The sequence below is a fragment of the Phycodurus eques genome, chromosome 3 (assembly GCF_024500275.1).
Source record: "Phycodurus eques isolate BA_2022a chromosome 3, UOR_Pequ_1.1, whole genome shotgun sequence".
Classification (NCBI taxonomy): domain Eukaryota; kingdom Metazoa; phylum Chordata; class Actinopteri; order Syngnathiformes; family Syngnathidae; genus Phycodurus; species Phycodurus eques.
This window is the reverse complement of record NC_084527.1, coordinates 7,808,092-7,827,696: the sequence shown is the minus strand read 5'-3', so window position 1 is coordinate 7,827,696 and position 19,605 is coordinate 7,808,092. Positions and strand designations below refer to the sequence as shown.

The window sequence follows — 19,605 nt, the reverse complement described above, 5'->3', positions numbered from 1 at the left end:
ATATTATTACGACTGAAAAAATGTTTACGACTTTATCCACGAATTACGACTTTTTTGTAAAAATACCCAATTTTTTCCCCATGTAAATATACAAATTTATATTAATAAAATTGAGACTTTAATCTCGTAGTGTTTTTTTTTTTTTTTTTGCATTGTGGATGAAATGACACAGCCTTATTGTTACATGGTAAATATCATAACTAATAATATGTAATAAATAATATAAACAGGACGCTGCATTTTCCGCCGTCTGCAGAGTGTGAAGATAGATTTATTTTTTTTAATTCTTGTACTGGGTCTCGTTACATTGTGAAAGTTTATCTAATGTTGTGTATATGTTGCTAATGATCAAGGTGTGTTGGCATTTGACAATTTTTCGTAATAATCGCAACGTCCAGGGCGCAAATGGTTGACGTATATCTCCAGCCGTTATCTTCCCACAGCCTCGGCTACGCTACTGCTCGTCGTGAGCAGAATTACCTGTGATTTCTCAGTGGTATGAATTAAAAACGTATTTTACGACGTGACTCAGGGAGGAAAAAAAATCTTTTAATGCAAATGAACGACGGTGCAAAGGATTCCCGTTAATCTGCGGTTAGGTTTGAACTGCGTCACGACCCAGGCTGCCGGCGCGCTCTCTGATTGGCCGACAGCCGTCATCCGGGTACTGCTCCACGACTGGCTCATTAGCTAAAGGTACCAATATGGCGGAGGTAAGAGGGAAAACAGGGGAGAAGCGATCGATCTGAAATCGATATTTTTATCATTTCATGTCGTATTTTCTCACTTTTTTTGCTAGCGATTGGAGAAGTTATGTTTTTTGCTGGCGTAATAGCGTGACTCGCGTCAAATTAATGTTTATTATTTGACCGGAGATGTGCCCGAATGTCTCGGGTGATCCTTGACTACAAGGCCGCTGCGCCTCCGCTCTCAGCTGCTTTGGTATAGCGGCGGTGTAAATGGATACGTACATTTTAACGTCCGCCTGTTTGATAATCATGCTACGCTTTTTTTTTTTAAATTTTTTTATTTTAATTTTTTTCCCCCTCTTGTGTGCGTGTGTGTGTGGCGGGGCTGTCTGTGTGAAAAAATATACCGACTCCATAAATTGTTAATTCGCCATTTCGTTGTCGTCACCGGTAATTCAGAATTGGTCAAAAATGTTATACCTCTCCAAACGAATTGTACATGTTTACATGCATCGGTGTAACATCAGTGCTCTGACGTTAGCTCGCTGGCTAACTTGTGTCGCTTACAAATGACACATTGGTCTCTCCAAACGTCTCCATGGCTTATTATTGTAAAGTTCTCATGTCCCGCGGTTGCCATTTAATGAGGAATTTTGAGACTGTATTCGTCGATATGTCATATACGAGGTTACAGTCGTCTTAGCCGCCTACTGTCGGTCAGGTAACGGTAAATGCAGCTTTTCCTTGCTCATCCCTGCCTGCAATCTCTTGGACCAATTACACTTTTTTTTTTTTTTGCTGTATTATTATTATTTATATATTCAAGTGTAATTCATGCTATGATTTTTCATTTCTCCTCCAGGCTTCCATTGGGAGTTCAAGTCCAGGTGAGTGTTGTTTGATATTTAATACTAAAAAGTGATCAATGATGCTGTTGTTGTCCTACAAAGGAGTTTTAGGGCCACACACACACACAAAATAATTGCACAACGACACTAATGTTGCAATGAAACGTTACATAGTTTCGATCAAAAAGTTGTATATTTTCATGATATAAGATGTAACATTGGGAAAAGAGTTGTATAGTATTCAGAAAAGTTGTCTTTTAGCTTAAAAGTCCAGCATTATGAGATGAAAGCTGTAGCATCACCAGAAAAAAAGATTTTCGACAAAGTTGTGCATTGATTCAATTCGTAGTATTACATGAGAAGAGTTATATACAGGCCCCTCCAAAAGTGAGTGGCTTCAAACAAAAGGTGCTCCGTCCTGAGGTGTTTAACACACTTAGATGTAAATACAATGAAATAAAAGTTGGAATTCTCAATGTTTCTCATATTCATCTTTTGATCTGAAACCCAAATATCTTCGGTATACAACAAAAACAAAATAATTGACCTTACCGTTCCTGTACTTTTGGAGGCGACTGTATATAATTTTTTTTTTCCTCAAGAGAAGAAAAGTAAATTTTTGAGATGTAAAAGCATAATTATGTTAGTTGTAAGATTACAAGTTACGTATTTAAAAAAAAAAAAAAAATGCTATTTTATTGATAAAAAGTCCATAACTATGAGATTAAAGTTGTCATCTTTCAAAATTTTATTTATATATACCTGTGTCATTAAAACAATTATATTTTTGAGATTAAAGTAGTACTACAGTAGTAGTAGTCATATGGGAAAAAAGTAAATTTTCAAGATTAAAATTGTAATATTGGAAGAAAACACCAGTATGGAATTCTTTGAATGAACGCTCATATTTGTTTGGCAAAGTTTTAAGCCGGATGCCCTTCCTGACGCAACCCTCTGCATTTATCCGGGCTTGGGACCGGCCTACAGTTTGCACTGACTTGTGCCCCCCATAGGGCTGCATTACAATTCTTATTTGATTATAATTGTTGCATATGTTTAGATCCTTAATAAAAGTTTCAATTTCTTTTTGGTCTGGGTTGTTCAAAGATGCATATAAACTGCTATAATAATTGTGAAATATCATTTATTTCTATGGTGACTGTGTACAGTTGCCATTTGAATCTTGAAAGGCTGTAATTATTTTTTCTTTATGACGCTTAAGTTGGTTCGCAAGAGTTTTCCTAATTTATTATTGTACTCAAAGTTAGTGTGTCTTACGCTGTTGTCAAAAATCTGTTCTTTTTTATAACGTCTAATTGATGTTTTGCCTGGCGGCACGGTGGACGACTGGTTAGAGCGTCAGCCTCACAGTTCTGAGGACCTGGGTTCAATCCCTGGCCCCGCCTGTGTGGAGTTTGCATGTTCTCCCCGTGCCTGCGTGGGTTTTCTCCGGGCACTCCGGTTTCCTCCCACATCCCCAAAACATGCATTAATTGGAGACTCTAAATTGCCTATAGGCATGACTGTGAGTACGAATGGTTGTTTGTTTGTATGTGCCCTGCGATTGGCTGGCAACCAGTTCAGGGTGTACCCCGCCTCCTGCCCGATGACAGCTGGGATGGGCTCCAGCACGCCCGCGACCCTAGTGAGGAGAAGCGGCTCAGAAAATGGATGGATGGACAAAAGTTGTAAATTTTAGATATTAAAGTTGACATTTTATCAGCGTGAAATTGTATTTTTTTTTTAGGAGAAGCAAGGTTTTTTATTATTTAAATAAGTAATTTATTTTTGTGATAAAGTAAAAAAAAAAAAAAAAAAAAAAGAGTTTCAAGTCATAGCGTTATGTGGGCGTTGGCAATAACAAAAATGTCTATTTTTGGACATTCGTTGAAACCGTCATTATGCTAGACATGACACTAGACATGGTAAATATTTGTTGGGGGAAAATCAGCCTTCTCTGCTACATCTTGTTTGCTATCCAAGAAATCACTGCGCCAGAGGAAAAACAACCAATCAGAGACAGAAGGCGTGACTTGCGAGGTGCAAATCATTTGAGGTGGATTCATGGGCACACCTCTGGGCACGCCACGCCATGCAAAAAATAAAACTTCGCACCGGTAACATTTAGTGTTATAGTAGCACTCCATTACGAATTAGGTGCTTTTCTGGGGTAACAGGTCAGTGGTAGGCAGCAAAGGGGGTGGCAGCGATGTGTGATTAAAATGAATAGAAAAAAGTAGTTTATTTTCACAAAAAGTTTTGCATTTTTAAGATTAAAGTCCCAATATTACGTGAATCGTTGGAAAAAATATATTCTTTTTAGTTATAAAGTAGCATATTTTTGTGGAAAGTGTGCTTTAGAGAAAAGGTTATTTTGAGACCATGGTCCTTTCTTTTCAAGATTAAAGGTTTAGTATTACGAGAATAACGTGTGTTCGAGAGGAGCCGCAATATTAGAATATCGGTGTAATTTTACGAATATTTTCAAGAGCTTTTACAAATATTTGCAAGATTTAACTTGTAATATTACAAGAATAAAATGTTATATTTTCAAGATTAAATTCATATTTCGATAATGTTTTCAAGAAGTCCTATTTTCAAAAAGTAATTTTTTTGGGTTAAAGTCATCACATTACAAGAATAAAATCATGAGTTGTACAAGAAAAATGTTTTTGAGCGGGGAAAAAAAATCATACTTTTAAGTCATATTACAAGGTCATATTTTTGAGAAAGTTTATTCATCCATCCGTCCATTTTCCTTATCGCTTATCCTCACTAGGCTCGCGGGCGTGCTGGGGCAGACCCTGTACTGGTCGGCAGCCAAGCGCAGGGCACACATAGACAAACAACCATTCACACTCACATTCACACCTACGGGGCAATTTAGCGACTTCAATCAACCTACCATGCATCTTTTTAGGATGTGGGAGGAAACCGGAGTACCTGGAGAAAACGCAGGCACGTGGAGAACATGCGAACTCCACACACTCCTCAGAACTGTGAGGCAGATGTGAGAAAGTTGTTCGTTTTCGAGATTAAAGTCCTAATACTGCGAGTATAATCGTATTCTTAAGAGAATAAAGTTGTGTATTTCGCTGCAAAAATAGCATATCTTCGAGATTACTCGTAATATTAAGAGGATGTAGTTGTTATACTCCAAGAATAAAGTCTCATTCTGGAGAGAAAACCTTTTTGAGATTAGTTGTAATGTTTACGAGAATATAATCGTATATTTGTATTTTTTAAATATATTTTCAAGATTAGTCAGTATTCCGTGAAGTCATATTTTCAGGAAAAGCCAAATTATCCGAGATGGAAAGTTTTGTTTTCAAGATGGTCGTTTTAATATTTCTAGATAAAAAAATATTAGTTCTAATACTGTAAGAATAAACGATTATACCTTTGAGATGAAAAGTCACATATTTTTGAGCTGAAAGTAATATCACGAGAGTGACATGAGTATGTCATGTGACAGGTGGGTGACGCTCCTGTGTGGCACCCACAGGCAGAACAGCTAGGACTTTTAATGTGTAATTCGCTGAGAATGTTCACCTCGAACAAATATTCCTCACGACCAAACGGTTTGAGATATTAATTCCATGTATCACTTGTGAGCACGTTGAGGCTTAAGAGAACGCATGCATATACTAATTTTCTATATCGTTTAAAAACTGAATCAGAGCAGGTTAAACAAATTGTAAAATGCTGATTATGGTGGAGAGAAGCAAAAAAAATAACACTGCGGTCAATAGAGAAGTTGATCAACTCCCTCACTTGAAGTGAAATAAAAGGTACGAAGGTATCAAATTTTAGGCAACAGGATTGAATTGGGTTGCAAGGATGACGAGTTAATCAGAGAATTTTTGAGTTTTTTCTGGTGACTCACCCAGTAAAGTCCAGCTCCCCTACTCTAGCGAAAAGCAATACACACTAGGGGTGAAACAGTTCGAATCTCTGTTTTGTGGTCACGGTTTTCGGTTCGGTATATGTTGACCATTTGGAAAATCAGTGACGTCTTTTATAGTTGGGTTAAAAGTGAAAGAATGAGGCAATTGTATAGTTGACACATTGTGACAGTATGAGGTTAAAAGTGGGTGAGGCTGCAAGGGAGCAGACTTGACCAGTTCCAGCATACTATAGTTAACAAATGTTGAAGGGAAATGGGGGCGCATCTGTAAAACGGAGCTGTTCATCTCCCATTCTTTGATAATATAAAGGACAGTCATAGTCAGAAAACCTTCAGTGTTCCTGGAGGTCTGCATGGAGTACGCTTTGTTTGACTCATCACTTTAAAACCTGCGTGGAGTAAAAGTCCGCAGATGGCACTGACGTGTTCGTCTTGTTGCCGGTATACACCACACGAGTGGCTTGCGCAGTGTCGCACGTTTTACTGCTGTCACCGTGACGCAAAGTGGTCCCATACAGGAGATCTGTATGTCTAACGCTGCTGTCAGAGCATTTTCGCGCCAAATCTTTTCCACTGGCCGTAGTTGTACGCTAAAAAAAGGGAATATTAGCGGGAGCAGAATGAACGCACGTAGCTGTCGTCCGAGCAAGATGCGCTGTTCCTCACTTCCTCCCAAGGCATTACCACCAGATCACAGAGCTATCGATCCACACAGAACTTATCGTCGTCATTTGTTTGGAGCCATTCTATTTCACTTATACAAATTTAGAGGAATGTTCTTAGAAAAATAGTATATTACAAAATACAGAAAGAGCGATCAAATTAAATTATCTCAGGTGACATATCCTTAATTGACTAGCTATGTTTGTCACAACTTCTTTTTTTCTTCTCTCCACAACTGACCGCTTGCAGCACCGCTTGGGTTCCTCATCTGCATTCAGTGGTTGGCATCTAGTTTTCGGTGCATTAGCTCTACTAGCTGATCAGAAGTGGGCACTACTTCGCCTCGATAGTAAATGAGAATGAAAAGAATTTGTTGCGCGTGCTGAATCGAACGGGACACATGCGGAGTGAATCAAAACAGTTGGATGGTTTTCAAAAACTGTTCCATCCTTTTTACACACATTAAAATCCGCTTTTGAGGGTGTTTTCCTCTCATTCACTTGATGATTGAAACCAAGATAAAGATGTATTAATTTTTAATGAGTTTATCCATAGCCACGCTAACAAAGAAAAACAAGTCAATATGTAGCAGTAAATATCAGAATCATCTTTGCCAAGTATGTCCAAAAAAACCACACAAGGAATTTGTCTCCGGTAGTTGGAGAATGCTCTGGTAATGCCAATTTTGCAAAAAGATGCAGTCCTCTAGCACTTAAGAGCAGTTCAAATGACTAATCTCGCAATAGTCCAGTGCAATGACCATTGTGCAAAGGGCGGCGAGACTTCAAGGAGCATATTCAGTTTAAAGTGACGGTTTGGGCCCTCCCGTAGGTCTCATGACGCATTTGTGGCAAATTTCAAGGATTTTGTGCAACCGGAGCCAAAATGTTCTATCTATCAGTTCTAAAGCATCAATTTTTTTTCTGTTTTCTGCTCCTTTGTCTGCTCTTGTGGTGTGTCTGTTTTGTCACCTTTTGACGAAGTATAGGTCGGATGAGTGCGCCTTGTGCGTCCATACGCCCATCGTATGCATATCCGATTTACGTCCAAATATTAAAGAGGCCTGGGTTGGATATGAAATAAATCTAATACACAACACATTGGCCCCCCAAAAAATCTGAATTGAAGTGTGGACATTGCTACCAAGCAGCAAGCCCATAATAAAGTTGTAAATTTTTTAGAACAAAGTTGGATATTTTCAAGGTTAAAAACATTTTCCATGTGCCACACTAATACTCTGATTCTTGTATTTTTAGTGTGAAATTTAGAAGAAAGTGCTGTCAAAATATTAAAAATCGTGCGCCTTTGTTCCAACAAACTGTTAGAACAACTAAAACGTATTCCTAATTTTGTTTTGTTTTCTCTTTCTTCCTAACACAGTTGGCTCTTTGTCGTCGGAAGATCATGACTTTGACCCGACTGCAGAGATGCTAGTTCACGAGTACGACGATGAGAGGACCCTGGAGGAGGAGGAGTCTCTGGAAGGGGGAGGCAATTTCAGCTCTGAGATTGCGGATCTGGAGAAGGTAAACTTTGTAACAAAATGTCTGAATTATTTACGCCATCGTTTACTTATGTTTTGAATGGTATGTCTTTGTCATTATTATCCTTGTATTTTATACAGTTGCAAATCTAGTCAAAAACCTGCGAGTGGAACAAACATAGTATATTATTGTATGATGATAAGAGGAACTATTTGCTATTCAATTAAAATGGTAATCTAACGTGACTTGTGTAAACATTTGCTTCACATAGCTGTGTCAGCTGTCAGTATTTCCGTCATAGAATTTTTTTAAAAAGCTTACAGATGGAAAAAATAGTGAGGTCCAGAACTATATACTTTTTTTTTGTTGTTGATGTTTTTTGCCACAATAGCTCAGTCAGTGTTTAAATTAGTAGGCTTCTACAATATGGCATTTAAAATTAAGGAATTTCAACAATTTTCTGCTGAGTGCCTTCCATTTTCAGGGGCTCAAAAGGTTTATTACAACAATACAACCATGACCAAAATCATAAAAACTAATTTTCTGTAGACTAATTTATATATCATGCATGTACTATATTGGTAGATAACTCAGTCAAGATGTATTCTGGCCAATGAAGAGCATGTATCATTTTCTGGACGCTTTAAAAAAAAAAAAAAAAAAAAAAAAATTAAAAACAAAAACAAAAAAAAGAATTGTTTTTTTTTTTTTTTTTTTTTTTTTTTTTTTTTAAATTTGGAGACACATGGTTTTTCATTGGACAACAAATGGAGGCTTTGTTTCTTGGTCTTTATTTATAGTAGAGCTCCAAATTAATATGTAGTAATTCGGATTCACTCAAGTCTGCTTGAAAAAAAAACCAGAACCCGAATCATCATTTTTTTGCAATCAAATGAAAACGAATCAAAGTAAATATTTAATTCTGACGAGCTACATTGCTGCAAAGCCGCACAACTTCCTTTTGTTCATACCCATCGCCATTTTGACTTTGACACTCTGGTCGATGCTCTCGGAGCTTAACTCGAAGATTAGTTTGCATTACATGTTGATGGTTTTGTAAAACGGGGATATTTCATAATTTTGCTGTAACTTTTTGATTAAACTGCAAGTTGTTTGACTTTGGAGCCTTCACTGCACGATGCATAAATAATGCTGACAATTCAATTTCCAGCGTCTGCCTCACAGTTCTGAGGACCGGGGTTCAGTCCCCGGCCCCGCCTGTGTGGAGTTTGCATGTTCTGCCCGTGCCTGCGTGGGTTTTCTCCGGGTACTCCGATTTCCTCCCACAACCCAAAAACATGCATGGTAGGTTAATTGACAACTCAAAATTGCCCGTAGGTGTGAATGTGAGTGCAAATGGTTGTTTGTTTGTATGTGCCCTGCGATTGGGTGGGAACCAGTTCAGGGTGTTACCCCGCCTCCTGCCCGATCATAGCTGGGATTGGCTCCAGCTCGCCCGCGACCCTAGTGAGGAGAAGCGGCTCAGAAAATGGATGGATGGAATTCAATTTCCCTCTATCTATCCTCTTGACCAGGAAGGGAACATGCCGCTGGAGGAGCTGCTGGCTATCTATCGCTACGATGCCTCGGCTGGTTCCAGTATAGACAGCTCCTCTGGCGACCTCACAGACGAGCTGCCCGACATGACTTTGGACAAAGTGAGCATCACCCATCTCGCCGATATGTGATGTCTCTTTCTGAGAAAAGCAGCCTCTTTTTTTGGTGGGGCGGGGCGGTGAAATACTTGGTCAACTTGACTAATTTCTTCCTAGGAGGAAATTGCTAAAGACTTGTTATCTGGCGACTACGAGGAGGAGACCCAATCATCAGCGGATGACCTCACCCCTTCGGTCACCTCCCACGAGGCCACCGATTTCTTCCCCAGAACACTTCGATGTGAGCTGCCCACACAAAGCTATACTTCATCTTTAATTTAATCTGTAATTATTAATTACATGGCTCAAACTAAGCAGTCTCGCATCGCAGTTTGTGACTCAAAAATGTGCATTTTGCGCCCCAAAAAACTAATTGAAAAGCATAACTGCGAATTAGTTTTGCCGTGAAGACGGAAGCACACAGAGGCACATGTCAAGTAGAGTCAAGTCGTTGAAAAACATGGCAAATGTGGTCAATATTGGTAAGCTGCAGCCCTACATTCAACTCCCACATTATATTTTCGGTTTTGTTTTGTTTAATAAAACCCTTACTTCGGGTCACTGTGCTATTAAGCTGCAAAAATTGCTCCTCAAATGACGAAATGATTAGCAAAACTGCTCCTCAATGGAAATATGTCCAGACAATGTTGTTCAGTTTATATCTAAGTAAATATTAGGAAAATCTTGCTTTTCCAAGTACACTTTATTGAAATCTTGAAAATGTGGCGGTGGATTGAATGTATTTTATCCTTTCTTCAGCCAACGCTGTCTCTGACGGGGATAAAGACTCAGAGTGTGACGATGATGGTCCAAGTCCAGAAGACTCGAGAAAGGTATGTTAATGTTACATTTTGAAGCGTGTAACATGAGCTACCGCTTAACTCCTGCATTAATTAAATGTTATGTTTGTGTTTGATTTGTATAAAAAGGAAATAATGGTGGGCGATGAGTACCAAGCACAGGTTCCTTTGACAATCTGCTACTACATAGAAGAGGAGAAAGGTAGCTTGTTTCTATTTCTCAGTGAGCTCTCTCCAGCAGTTTGCGTAATACCACTCGTGCTTTGCGTTGCAGTGTACGAAGATAAAGACGAGCTCATGTGGAGCCCGGGTGCGCTGCCAGAGAGCAAGGTCAGGAGCTTCCTGACCGACGTGATGTCACGGACGACGGACGAGAAGACGACGCACGACAAACCGCATGTTCGAGACAACGAACAGGTCGGCCGTTTTTCATCTTTTCACTCTTCATGTCTTTCGTTCTACGCAGTGGCACCTGACCTTGACAGGGGAAAAAAAATCTGTTAATGAAGAACAGTAACATTTTTATCTACTACAAATGTCTGTGTACCTTGTTTGTTACAATAACAGTTTGTACTTTAATTAATTAAATACTGTATCTGTAGCTCAGCTGCAGGTGGGGGGGGGCGTCAGCAGCCTTTTTTTGTAAACATTTGAGGAAAAATATTACAAGATTAGTTGGACAAAAGGGACGTGTCTTTGAAGGAGGTGTTTATTTTTCTAAAGGTGCATTCTTGGTCAGTGTGTTCTGGAGTTAGGGGCCAGTATTTGAGGGAATATGCCATTTACACAGATTTCAACACCTCGCATTCGACCCATTTAACATTTTTTAAGCATGTCACACAATCCTTGCATAGACTTTTTCTTAACCTCTACTCTCCTCACACAGGCTTTGCTTGAGCTCGTCAAGTGCAACTACAACACGCACGAGGCGCTCGAACAATACTGTAGCCACCTCAAGTCCTCGAAAGGTAAGCAGAGTCAACAGGTCCGTCCATCCATCCGTTGTCTTCCGTTTATCCGAGGTCGGGTCGCGGAGGCAGTAGCTTTAGCAGGGACGCCCAGACCGTTCTCTCCCCCACCACTTCATTCAGCTCTTCCGGGGGGATCCCGAGGCGTTCCCAGGCCAGCCGAGAGACGTGGTCTCTCCAGCGTGTCCTGGGTTGTCCCCGGGGTCTCCTTCCGGTGGGACGTGCCCGGAACACCTCACCACGGAGACGTCCGGGAGGCATCCGAATCAGATGCCCCAGCCAGCTCACCTGGCTCCTCGATGCGGAGGAGCAGCGGCTCTACTCTGAGCCCCTCCCGATTGACCGAGCTTCTCACCCCATCTCTAACCTTGTATCCAGGATCTCATTCTTTAGGTCACGACCCACAGCTCGTGGCCATAGGTGAGGGAAGGAACGTAGATCGACCGGTAAATAGAGAGCTTCGCCTTTCGGCTTAGCTCTTTCCTCACCACAACGGACCGATACAAAGTCCACATCACTGCAGACGCTGCACCGATCCGCCTGTCGATCTCTCGTTCCATTCTTCCCTCACTCGTGAACAAGACCCCAAGATATTTGAACTCCTCCCCGTGGGGAAAGATCTCATCCCCGATCTGGAGAGGGCACGCCACCTTTTTCCGACTTAGGACCATGGGCTCAGATTTGGAGGTGCTGATTCTCATCCCAGCCACTTCACACTCTAGTGCGAACCGCTCCAGTGAGAGTTGGAGATCACGGCTTGATGAAGGCTCAGAACCACATCATCTGCAAAAAGCAGATATGCAATACTGAGGCCACCAAACTGGACCTCCTCGGCACCTCAGCTGCGCCTAGAAATTCCTGAACACACCTTCCGGTCCCCCTTCTTAAAAAGGGGGGACCACCACCCCAGTCTACCAATCCAGAGGCACTGTCCCCGATGTTCACGCGATGTTGCAGAGGCGTGTCAACCAGGGCAGCCCCACAACATCCAGAGCCTTTAGGAACTCTGGGCGAATCTCATCCACCCCCGGGGCCTTTCCACCGAGGAGCTTTTTAACCACCTCAACCCCAGAGATAAGAGAGCCCGCCTCAGAGACCCCAGACTCTGCTTCCTATGGCCTCACCAAACTCCTATACCAGAGTTTTTGCTTCAGCGACCACCAAAGCTGCATTCCACTTGGCCAGCCGGTACCTATCACCTGCCTCAGGAGTCCCACAGGCTAAAAAGTCTCGATAGGACCCCTTCAGCTTGATGGCATGGACACCAACGGGTTCGGGGATTCCCGCCACGACAGGCACCGACCACCTTACGGCCACAGCTCCGGTCGGCCGCCTCAGCAATGAAGGCGCGGAACATGGTCCACTCGGACTTGTGTCCCTCGCCTCCCCCAGAACATGAGCAAAGTTCTGTCGGGGGTGGGAGTTGAAACTCCTTCTGACAGGGGATTCTGCCAGACGTTCCAAGCAGACCCTCACGATACGTTTGGGCCTGCCACGTCGGACCGGCATCTTCCCTCACCATCAGAGCCAACTCACCACTAGGTGGTGATCAGTTGACAGCTCCGCCCCTCTCATTACCCGAGTGTCCAAGACATGTAGCTGCAAGTCCGATGATACGACCACAAAGTCGATCATCAAACTGCGACCTCGGGTGTCCTGGTGCCAAGTGCACCTGTGGACATCCTTATGCTTGAACATGGTGTTCGTTATGGACAATCCATGATGAGCACAGAAGCCCAATAACAGAACAGCGCTCGGTTTCTGATCGGGGGGCCCGTTCCTCCCAATCACGCCCTTCCAGGTCTCTGTAATTGCCCATGTGAGCATTGAAGTTCCCCAGCAGAACGATGGAGTCCCCAGTGGGAGCGCTCTCCAGCACCCCCTCTCAGGACTGCTTCCAGGAGGGGAGTCAACAGGTCATGCGTGCCAATTTGTAAACCGTACTAATTGGGAGTGACTACGGTTGCAAAGGGGTGGAAAGGTTCCGGTAAATTTCTGGCAAGTTTCTGATGAATTTTAGTTAACCCAGAGAATTTTGGAAAGGTATCACATTTAAGCATGAATATAAACATTTTGTTTTGTCATAAGCAGATGTCCGTGCAAATATGCAATCAAAAAGGGTGACATTACAACAGATTTAGTAGAATTTAATCAAGTTTTATGTATTGAACAATCAATGCTTTCATTGGCAGACATAAATGTGGAGTTTACTGTAATATTGCTCACCCGACTCCCCATTCAAAAATTTAACAACAATGCACTACCTCATCCAAAAATACCAACAAAATACCAATGAAAAGAGCCCCTCTCAAACAAGTTTATATTATAGTAAACATCTGTAAAAGTTCCTGTTTTTATTCCCGTAATTCCCTTTAATTCCCATAGAAAATTTCCCCCCCTCCCCAAAAAAAGAATTTTGCGGCCCTATTTGTGACTCGATTTGGTGTTCTAATTGTGCAGTTTTTCACAAAACAGTGGGTATGTTCCTTCAGCAAAGCTTAATTCCATTAATGCCGATATTCATCCAAGATAGATTTATTTGTATAGCATGATTCATACACTAGATGATTCAGAGTGCTTTACAAAAAAAGACTATTGTATCTCCAATTAACTTTCCCCATTGAAATGGATAGAAATTTAATTATACTGTTAAACTTTCCACTTGATATGAAACTGTCATTTTGAAATTTGTGCTTCCAGAAAAATGTCCCCCGTGGTCTGAAGAGGAGTGCAAGAACTTTGAACATGCTCTGCAGATGTATGACAAGAACTTTCACCTCATCCAGAAACACAAAGTGAGTCTTGTTGTGGGGATGTGAGAAGGGCATTAAAAGATCAGTTTGCTGATCGTTGAGTGGCTTTCTTTGCTCAGGTGACAACGCGAACGGTAGCAGAATGCGTGGCGTTTTACTACATGTGGAAAAAGTCGGAGCGTTTCGACTTCTTCGTGCAGCAGAATCGCTTCGGCAAGAAAAAGTACAGCAGCTATCCCGGCGTGACGTAAGTAGACATCAACGGCGAAGTGGCTTTGTGGAACAAAAAACGCCGACGCTCAAACGAAACGAAAACCTCCCGTTTGGTGCCCAGAGACCTTATGGACAGGCTCGTGGACGAAGCCGAGGGTTTGGCCGTGGACAGTTCGTCGTCCATGTGCTCGGGAGGCAGCGGCGGCGGAGGGAGGATGGAAAGCACGACGGATCAACAGCTCAGCCTGCTCAACTCCATCACGGCCAGTGACCTCACAGGTCTGGATCTCTTTTTACTCAAGTATACTACATCAAAATAATGAATTGCTTTACATTATCAGTTTTTTTCTCAAAATTGCTTTGGGAAAATGTATTGCATTTTCTAGTCATTTATCACATTAAACAAATGGTTAATTTATTTGTTGTAAAAATATGAAGCTTGTGTTGAATAATTTAATTCCAGAATACAGTTTATGGACCACGGGTTCATGATTGTGTACACGCTAGGTGTGTGTGGTGTCGCTGCTTTATGATCATCTCCATTTTAAGGGTTTTACTGCCACCTTGTGGCATTTATACGCAATTATAAACCCATTTCCAGAAGTGGGGATTCCATTATTTGCAGGTTTTTGCTATTTGCTGCTGGGCTCGTCATGGTGAAAAGGTCTGATGCCTAGTCCTTACCATATGTATAAAGTGTGTGTGTGTGTGTGTGTGTGTGTTTCAGCTCTGAGCAACAGCGTAGCGACTGTGTGCAGCCCGGCCGAGGTGACGTGTCTGGACTCGTACAGCTTCCCCCCACTGGACAGCCTCCACCGCACCTCCCTCAACCACGACGAGTCGCTGGGCTTCCCTTCGGGAGGCGGAGACGCCGACTGCCTCAACATGCTGGACGCCGGCTTCTACCATTCTGAGCTGGGCCAGCTGAGCGGCGTGTGCGTCGCCAAGGACTGCGAGCGACCCTCCAAGAGACTCAAGATGGCGCTGCCGGACTCGTTCATAGGCGACGTATCCGTGAGCAACCTCGGCGTAGACTTTGAAGCACGCCGGACCACGCCGCACCACCACCGGATAACCGGCGCCAAAATGGCCGTGTCGGTCACGGACTTCGGCGAGCCCAACGTTTTTTTGGGAGGGCACTCTCGCCACCACTCGCAACACACCGCAGCACTTCAGTCCGACTGATCTTCCTTGTCCTCTTCCTTCATTCTTCCTTTTTTTTTGCGTGTACATAAAAGACTGACCTCACATCATATATATGTACAGAAATATAATTTTGTTTCATTTTTTTGTGTACTATGACATCAGTGATGTCTCATATATAGATCTAAAAATCTTGATTTCTCTCAAGACTTTATAATAGCCATTTTATTTGTTTGTCGCCGTGGTAACGTCCATGTACAGTTTGATCAACAGCGGCCTGCCAGCTTTCTTTTCTGGTGCCAAAATCATATTTCGAAGGTGCTTATTTAAAGTGGTACTTTTTTTTTTTATATAAATCAAGTGTTTGGTTTACAGGTACGTTGCAGTAAGCATGTTGCTAGCTTTTTATTTTCTTCTGATTTGGGTGTACCTATTGTGACTCAGAGGTACTACATCAGAGGTGTCAAACTCATTTTCGTATTTATGGTTTAGAAGGCTGTTACACACATTGTTGGCCCTGCTTTTTATCATGTTTAAAAAAAAAAAAAAAGTTAATTTGTTCTAACTGAAGGCAATTTAAAATTTTGGACAGATTTTCTGCCAAAATGAAAAATTCTCAAGAAACACCAAGTAAAGTACTTGCCGTTGTGGGCCACATAAAATGACGAGGTGGGCGGGATCTGGCTCCTGGGCCTTGAGTTTGAGGACCCAACGTAATCTCCCAGCCATCCATTTTCTGAGCTGCTTCTCCTCACAAGGGCAGGAGGCAGGGTACACCCTGAACTGGTCGCCAGCCAATCGCAGGGCACATACAACCATTTGCACTCACGTTCACACCTACGGGCAATTTAGAGTTGTCAATTAACCTACCATGCATGTTTTTGGGATGTGGGAGGAAACCGGAGTGCCCGGAGAAAACCCACGCAGGCACGGGGAGAACATGCAAACTCCACACGGGCGGGGCCGGGGATTGATAGTGAGGCAGACGCTCTAAAGAACGTAATCAGCAAATGACCCAAAAAAAATATTTAACTTTCCAACTCGCAGACTAAAGTCACAAAAGGCTCACATATAACATTGTAGTTGAAAAGAAATGCAGAATTTATCCAACTTTGGCCACAATGTGACGTGTAACCCTGGTTGTTAACGTGGCAATTATGTTGCCGTAAAGTCTGCTTTTTTGCGTCGTATGAACGTTCAAATTGGCCACCTGGAGCACTAATCCAGTTAAATTCCTTGTTTTCGTCAAATGTGTTCATTGTCTGATGAAAAATTGTCAGATTTTGGCGACATCTTTATTTTGTTTCTCCAATTAATGATTGCTAATCGCAGAGTTAGCAATGTTAGCGAAGGTTTAATTGGAGCACTTGTAATGGTGAAACACCAGTTGTATTTTTTTTTATTTTTTTTTTGGGTCCATTTGCAATTTTGGTCATTTCAGCAATTTCTTGCTCTTGATTCCCTGAGTATCCCTAGTTGTTAATCCCATTTTAATCACAGTAATAAGTATCATTCAAATGTGTTAATTGGCCAAGTGGAGCAGTCTTATTGGATCAAATTAAAATGAACTTTCACCTGACGACTAATTGGCCGTCATGGACTGAAACTCAACTCGAACTCGTCGCTGAAGACATTTCAATTTGGGCAATTTTGGCCACCACCTAGCTGTTACTGACATGTTTAGAGATGTTCGCGTTTAAAAAAACAAACAAACAAACAAAAAAAACAACTTTTTGGCACGTTTTCGTTTTGTTGTTAATTTCACACCCCAACTTGATTCCATGCCCCCCCCGCCCCCTCGTCACAATGTTGGCATAAAGCCAAAAACTAATTGTACACGCTGAAAATGACAGCATTGCTCGTTCACAAGTGTTTTCCAGTTGCAACAATTGGCATCTTGCCGATACTTAAATTTCTGTTGATCCAGTCATGTCGGAATTCGGATTTTGTGTGCATGTAGTGTTTTCTAAGAACTTCAGTATTTGATGCCCGCGCAACTATGTATGTGTGCGTGTTGGCTGTGTAGCAGGGGGGGGGGGGGGGGCGGTTGTCAGACCGTATTATATTTTAGCGCGGAGGTCTTCATGCATCTATGCATTGTGTGACATGTAAGGTTCATTTCAGGGGCTGTACATGACATGGTGTTTGTGTGTGTTTGCAGTGTTCACGCACTCGGATCAACTCATTCACGCTGTCCATGGCATCGTTGATGTAAATATGAATTAGCAAGTAGCCTTTAAAAAGTCGAATGACCTGACCTCTATTTGTCAATCTGTGTGCATACAAATCTTATTATTGTTATTATTCTGTTTGTTTTTAAAATGGCCATCCATTGTAGATATGTACAGAATCTAGAGGTTTTTGCCTTGTACTGGTTGACTTGGGATTGTTTGGCTTTTTTTTTTTCCTTTTTTCTTTTTTGATTAGATACATTGGAACACAATCCGTGAACGTGTCGAAACCACGTAAACTGAAATTGAGCCGTCACAGGGTCAAACTCGTTTTGTTTTTTTATGCAATGCTTTGGCTATTACAAATATGTCTGGCTCTGTGCTTATAGTCACAAAATAAGGTTTCATTTGGCGTCATGGAAAAAGCTAAAAACTATATGCTCACAATTTTGTGAGGCTTTTTTTCTCTCTCTCTCTCTCTCTCTCTCTCTCTCTCTCTCTCTCTCTCTCTCTCTCTCCCTGCCCCCCTCCCCCATGCAAAAAGTTGGACTCCAAATTAATTTGCTTTTAGGGCATTCACCTTCATGGCTTCCACTGTGTTATGGTTCTTTGCTCCCTAAAGTTAAGTGAAGACGCTCAGATGGGCTTTGCCCATGCACGCCGACCGCCCCAGACTGAAAAATGCCACGTCAATTATTCTGATTATTAGCGTTATCGTAAAAAGAGAAAAACTCTTCCCTATATTTGTCTCGATGGTAAAGGGATGGCTGCTGCTCTTTGGGGAGATGTTTTGTACTTTTGTTGGTTTTTGTTTTGTTTTGTCCAAAAGAAAATGCAGTAGGTGGTGACTAGCGGTGCAGTGCTATTTATTATTTCACTCTGTGGTTTGTACAAACACTTGTCGGAATGTAAAAGGCCATTTAAGAAGTGGTAGGTTCAAGTATTTTTTTTTTTCTTTCGCCACCCTGTGAACTCTGGAAAAATGTGATATTTTATTGATGTGCAAGTGTGTGTGTGAGAGCGTGGAAGAAAGCACTAAGCAAATTTAATTGTATATTTTTTGTTGTTTTTTTTAAAGTCATTTTGCAGGAAAGAAACATTTAAAAAAAATACTAAATACCTTTGTGAATAAAAACCCCGACAGAAAAACTATATATCCAGAATTCTAGACAATCAAAAAGGCATCACTATAGAGAAATGTTCCAGAACAGAAGTTATCTTTGTTTATAAGAATTGTACATTGACATTCAGTTTGTTTGTTTTCTCTCTTCTCTGCATTTGTTAAACATTCTTTTGTATTTTTTGTTGTTCTTTAATACCTTGTGTACAGATCCAGAAATAAAAGCTCTGGAAAATGATTCTGCAATAACTGTTATTTATTATTGTTGATTATTGGGGTTTTGTTTTTTTCCTCTTGTGTAGACAAACATTGTCACCAAGTGCACATGCATGTTGATATTTAAAAAGATTCAATTTAAAACAATACTATTCGGGTTTCTACGCGAGCATGGAATTAGAGTCTATAAATTTCCAGGTCTCAAAAAGTATGCAAAATGGGAACTTGAATGGAAAAATATTGATGTTTCCAAGACTGTTACGTACAGTTCTATTTTATAAAACACAAAATTACAGATATCTAATTGAAAATATAGATCGACCGACAGAGAGTACAGTGTTACCATCTTGCATCAACCGGTACAAAAAAATAAATAAATACAGAATATATGTGGAATTAACAGGGGTAGGGTTTCAAAGCTAAAAAAAAGGGTTCAAGGGATATTTACAATGGATGTTAGGGTTTCAAAACAGGGTTGGGGTTAAAAAAAAACGGGATTAGTTAGGGTTTCAAATTAAGGTTTCAAGAGAGATTAAGGGTTTCAAAGTAGCGTTTAAAACAAGGGATAGGGTTTCAAAGTAGGGTTTCAAAACAGGGTTAGATAGTAGGGTTTCAAAACGGGGTTAGAGTTTCAAATTGTTCACAGGGTTTCAAAGTAGGGTTTAAAAACAGGGTTAGGGTTTAAAAGTAGGTTTTCAAACCTGGGTTAGGGTTTCTAATTAGGGTTTAAAAAGAGGGTTAGGGTTTCAAAGTAGGTTTTCAAAACAGTGTTGATGTTTCAAATTAGGGTTTCAAGATAGATTAAAGGTTTCAAATTAGGGTTTAAAAACAGGGTTAGGGTTTCAAAACGGGGTTGGTGTTTAAAATTAGGGTTTCAAGAGAGATTAAGGGTTTTAAAGTAGGGTTAGGGTTTCAAAGTAGGGTTTAAAAACAGGGTTAGGTTTTCAAAGTAGGATTTTAAAACTGGGTTAGGTT

The 19,605-nt window shown here is 41.2% G+C and overlaps 1 protein-coding gene across 1 annotated transcript; it reads left to right on the top strand.

The window, feature by feature from the left end:
* Positions 1-702: 702 nt before the first annotated feature.
* Positions 703-18,616, top strand: mier3b (mesoderm induction early response 1, family member 3 b). Its single transcript, XM_061671878.1, has 13 exons — positions 703-713; positions 1,552-1,576; positions 7,488-7,633; positions 9,127-9,249; positions 9,364-9,487; positions 10,006-10,079; positions 10,176-10,248; positions 10,321-10,463; positions 10,933-11,014; positions 13,715-13,809; positions 13,887-14,014; positions 14,102-14,259; positions 14,708-18,616. The coding sequence occupies exons 1-13, from the start codon at positions 705-707 to the stop codon at positions 15,163-15,165; spliced, it is 1,638 nt and encodes a 545-aa protein (XP_061527862.1). The 5' UTR covers positions 703-704; the 3' UTR covers positions 15,166-18,616.
* Positions 18,617-19,605: the final 989 nt, after the last annotated feature.

What these genes read in the sequence shown, in the direction of transcription:
- mier3b (XM_061671878.1), top strand. An exon ending in CTACATAGAAGAGGAGAAAG is followed by an intron (nt 10,249 to 10,320) that starts GTAGCTTGTTTC and finishes TTTGCGTTGCAG; the next exon opens with TGTACGAAGATAAAGACGAG. An exon ending in CACGGCCAGTGACCTCACAG is followed by an intron (nt 14,260 to 14,707) that starts GTCTGGATCTCT and finishes TGTGTGTTTCAG; the next exon opens with CTCTGAGCAACAGCGTAGCG.